This window comes from Blennius ocellaris (genome assembly GCF_963422515.1).
Source record: "Blennius ocellaris genome assembly, chromosome: 17".
NCBI lineage: Eukaryota > Metazoa > Chordata > Actinopteri > Blenniiformes > Blenniidae > Blennius > Blennius ocellaris.
This window is the reverse complement of record NC_137666.1, coordinates 18,764,204-18,768,731: the sequence shown is the minus strand read 5'-3', so window position 1 is coordinate 18,768,731 and position 4,528 is coordinate 18,764,204. Positions and strand designations below refer to the sequence as shown.

The 4,528-nt window shown below is 42.9% G+C and overlaps 1 protein-coding gene across 1 annotated transcript; it reads left to right on the top strand.

Annotated features, from left to right (window-relative positions):
• The first annotated feature begins 2,149 nt into the window (after window positions 1–2,149).
• On the top strand, window positions 2,150–4,123 carry LOC308141980 (uncharacterized protein). Its single transcript, XM_080512257.1, has 6 exons — window positions 2,150–2,268; window positions 2,643–2,738; window positions 3,091–3,357; window positions 3,444–3,610; window positions 3,706–3,842; window positions 3,966–4,123. Exons 1-6 carry the CDS (start codon window positions 2,193–2,195, stop codon window positions 4,120–4,122), a joined length of 900 nt encoding a protein of 299 aa, XP_080368383.1. The 5' UTR covers window positions 2,150–2,192; the 3' UTR covers window position 4,123.
• Window positions 4,124–4,528: the final 405 nt, after the last annotated feature.

The following is a 4,528-nucleotide window of genomic DNA, read 5'->3' as shown; positions in this document are numbered from 1 at the left end:
ACTATTTGGACACTTGGTGGCAGTAATTGGACACAAGTTGCATTTGTAGAGGGCATAGGTCAGAGGAAGATAAAGGCCTTGGTGGGGGCACAGTTCTCATCATACCAGGAACAGTGCACTACGACAAATATACAACTTGATAATAGAAAACCCTGTTATGTACAATGCTTACAAATATACATAAAATAAACTACAAGTGGACTGGATTGGGATTTGTTTTCAAGGGGATCTGCATTGGAAACTGCTCCATCTATTCAGTAATGGCAATAACTGGACACTGGAAACATTGAAAAATTTGCTTTACAGTGTCCACTTGGTTACAGCTTTTCATAGTGGTAAAACAAATTCTCAAAGTGAAATCAGGAACACAATAAATCTCACACTAGATTTCCTATTCAAACTTTACAGTGCTTTAAGTGGAAAAATATAAACAAGTGTTGGCACTCCCCTTAGTGACATGCGGTCAGTCTCTCATACAAATCTGGGGCAAAAACATGATGTTCAGCGGTGAGCACAGACATTTTTAAAGCGTCCATGTGCTCCATTCTAAAATAACACCTTTGCTGGATGAGAATCTGAGCCTCACAAGACTCTTAAACAGCAGTAACGCGTCACATCTTTGTTCCCTATAATTCTTTTTCTTTCTACTAAGGGAGATTGCATTTTTTCTACAGCAATATTTGTTCCCGTAAAGTGTTCTTTGAAAAGACTCACGAAAGTGCTGAGTGCTTCGAACAGTGGCGTCAATCTGGAACAGTGAGCAAAGCAATGAGAAACAGTTTCTCTCATGGAGCAGAAGGACAATTATTTGAAACAGTTGGAGTTGATCACTAACGCAAAGGTATTAACTGCTTAAACCCCAGGTAAAACTCGCCAGTGCAAATCCCCAATATTTTGGGTTTATATACAGCCCGAGCTGGTTTTACCTCTGGCTTTACTTTCATAAAGGCCCTCTTTGAGTTTGTCTTTATTTAAGGCCTTCACACACCCCTAGTATAGGCATTTCACACTCACAGAGCCCAGTGACATCAACACAGTACCACCAAGCAGAGGACTCATCCTCACACATTCTGGAAGGTTTGGACTGACCTTTAACCTGGAAAAAGAGTCAGAAACATCAGGCGCTATTTGTCCATTGAACCCGTGCTGCAGGAGCGTGCTGCCCTCTGTTGAAAACGCCTTACTGAATTTCTCCTGCAGTTCTTGTGATGTCAGTGAACACTCTCGGGGCAGGTTGTCCAAGAAGTATTGAAACCAGCGCTCCCTGTCCTCTAATACCCAGCAGATCTGCTACAGCTTTCTTTTTGGTTTTGTAGGCCTGAAAATGGCCTCGATCTCCTGTGGAGCCACATAAAACTTCGAGCTCCACTATGTCGGTCTCTAGATTTTTAATTGATTGTATGATCTCTCGTGACATTGAAATTATGTTCGATACAGAACTACTGGATTTGTGCTTTACCGATGTCCCACCATTGCTGCAAGGAGGAGAACTGAGGTTGTGCAAGCCCTCCATTGCTGCCAAAAGAAATCAAAACATTTTCTAACATTACCGGCATTCATTAAAGCCATACTGAAATGCCAATACTCACTCTTCGGTTTCATCCCCGTAATAAAAACTTTTCCTCCGAACAAACATTGATCTGAAAACCCTACTGGAAATAAAACACTTTGATTTTAAAAGCTCACATAACTTTTGCTCTCTTTTTAAAATCTTTCCCTGTTAATATTTAAAAATGAGACTCTAAAACTTACTCATTATAGCAAAAAAAAACAACAACAACCAAAAAAAGGAAAGAAATGTGGAGACCACATTTTTATCTGATCAGTCTTTCTGTCAACCATTATTAAGTTGTGCCCTGACTTGCTGCACCAATTTCCCAAGGCGGTAGACCTGTGTGGGGGCTTTTCCACCAGAAAGAACCAGGTTCTAGTTCAGAGCCAGGGCCAGACTTAACACCAGTTCTTTGTCTTTCCACTGCCAAAGCACCAGAGAGGAGCCAGACCAGGGCCATCAGGTGGGGGCGGAGCTATTGCTACATACAAGGCGAAGAGGTGCCCTCCCGGGGGGGGCGGGCTGAAGCATCCCCCTCCCCCAAAGTGTGTGTGTGTTGGAAAAAATAATAATAATAAAAGTCATCCTACAAGCTTCTTGGAGAATCGGGGACTGTGGCAGTACCAGCAACGCTGCAGCAATGGACGACCCACCGAGACGGACAAACAACTACAACAATGATCATTTCCAACTTTCACATAAAGTATTTGGACAAGGTTTGGTTTTGGTTTATGGTTTATCAACTTATTGTCAAGTTTTACTTAAGGATATCTTAATGTTGGCATTACTGAATCGACTGTTACCATTACGCGTGTGAAAAAGGAACATTACTTCCCAAATGTACCTCGACAGTTGTCTCCGTTGATTCTTGCTGTGTGAAAATCAGTGTGTGGCTGCAGATTTGTGATTCACAAGCCAGATGAGTGACAATTTTGGTTTGACGATATGGACTAAGTATTATACATAAGTGTATGGGTTTTTTTTTTTTTTAAGTAATCTTTAAACTACTAAATATGCAGGAAATCTGAAAGAAATGTTTTGTTCAACTTACAACATTTAATTGATAAATTGATTTCTCCAATATTATCAGGTGGTTACGCAATTCCAAAGTACAGGCTGCTGCTGCTGGGTTTGGGACTGTTGAACGTGGTGCTGTTTATATCCGCAGTCGTTATCGGAATAAACTGTGAGTATGACAGCTCAGTTTCACTTCCCTCTTTTGTGTGACTTGAATTACACAACATTGCTGACCAGAGAAAAACATCTGCAACATGTTTTGTGGTCAGCTGAATACAAACAATGCGCTGAAACAAATGCAGCGCCTCATACAGCTCAATTCCTATGATAATCGGGATCTTCTTTCGTTTGTCACTGACTCACGCTCAAATCAAACTTTCACAAACGTCCATACATTCAGAGCCTCATATGAAGTTTTGATATCGCATTCAATGACAAGTGAAAGCCACTGTCTTTGAGACTGCTGAGAAAGTGAAAACAAAGTGAAGTGTGTCTGTCATTTATTACTGTTCCATGTGCAGGTATCACAGTAAAGCAGAGCTACCTCCATTCTCGACATCCAGCTGCGGTGCAGCTCTTCACTGAGCTCCACAATCTCCTCAACAACCACAGCGATTTGTTCTTGGCCGAAGAGGAGGCCAACAGAAACTTCGAGGCCACAGTCAAAAACCACGCCATGCTACAAGACCAGCTCAAAGAAAAAACGATCATCAATGACGGCTATGTAAAACAGCTCGAGGCCCTGCGGACTGAGAGGACAACCCTGATCAATAATATTTCAGCGTTGGGTGAGACAGAGCTATATCTCAGGTTCATTGAATCTGTTGACCTTCAACACGGGACGATTGACAAGAAAATCCTTTGCTCCCCTCAGAGTTGTCTTGTGGGAAATGCCCCATCGGATTCATTCATTTCAACTCGTCCTGCTACTATTTTTCTTACTCGGAGTCGTCCACTGCGAAAAAGAACTGGTACGGCAGCAGAGCAGACTGTATCAACCGTGGATCAGCCCTGGCTGTGATCGACAGCCCAGAGGAGCAGGTGACGTAGTCACAAGTCCGAAAACACGAAGCAAAAACAACACTAGTATTCACTCATGTGAAGGACAAAGCTGAACCCTTTATGTGATTGTACAGGCATTTCTGAGTAACAACATTAGGAAGATGATCACTGGTCGTATAAGCTGGGAGTCTGGTTTCTGGGTGGGTCTCACCGACATAGAAGAGGAGGGCCGGTGGGTGTGGATTAACAACGTCACAGAGGTGGAGTCAAGGTGAGAGCTGCAGAAAAAAATCTGATTGAAAAAACAGAATTACAGACCAAAGAAATGAACACCTTCATTTGACCAGATGAATCTGAATCTAAGTCATCGGCAAATGCTTTGGATTGTTTTCAGGTACTGGGCAGATGGAGAACCAAACAACCACGGAAGCAAAGGAGGAGAAGACTGTGCGGTCATAGTTCACAATTCTGCGAACCCTTGGAAGACCCGCTTTGATGCAAAGTGCCAGGACCACGAGTTGTACTGGCTGTGTGAGAAGGTGGACGAATAAAGCCAACGTTTCTATTGTTGGTCCAACAATCTTGAATAAAATATCTTCACAACATGTGTGACGTTTCTGTCCTCGCTGAACTCGTGTTATTGTCAGACTCCTTTGTCGTGTCACAAAGCAAAGACAATGGTTTCTTCTTCAAACTATTGGGCAACAGCTATCTCTTCAACGCTGGGAAAGTGATTAAGCACTTTATTGATGCACTTAAGCATGGTTTTCACTCATTGTGTTTGTTTCCTTGCTCTTCCTCTTCCTTGCTCTTTGGTTTGCCGTGGTACCGTCAAACAAGGGGGGGGGGGCACCACACCACTGCAACCACTAAAGGTTCCGTCCCTTGAGACCAAGCAGGCAGTTGATGAGAGGCTTTAATCAACGTCTTCACAGCCAGAGACACCAACTGTCTCCA

Coding starts and splice junctions, on each gene's coding strand:
- LOC308141980 (XM_080512257.1), top strand. CDS start 2,193: ATGGACGACCCACCGAGACGGACAAACAACTACAACAATGATCATTTC. Junction 2,739..3,090: donor AGTCGTTATCGGAATAAACT/GTGAGTATGACA, acceptor TTCCATGTGCAG/GTATCACAGTAAAGCAGAGC. Junction 3,843..3,965: donor GTCACAGAGGTGGAGTCAAG/GTGAGAGCTGCA, acceptor GATTGTTTTCAG/GTACTGGGCAGATGGAGAAC.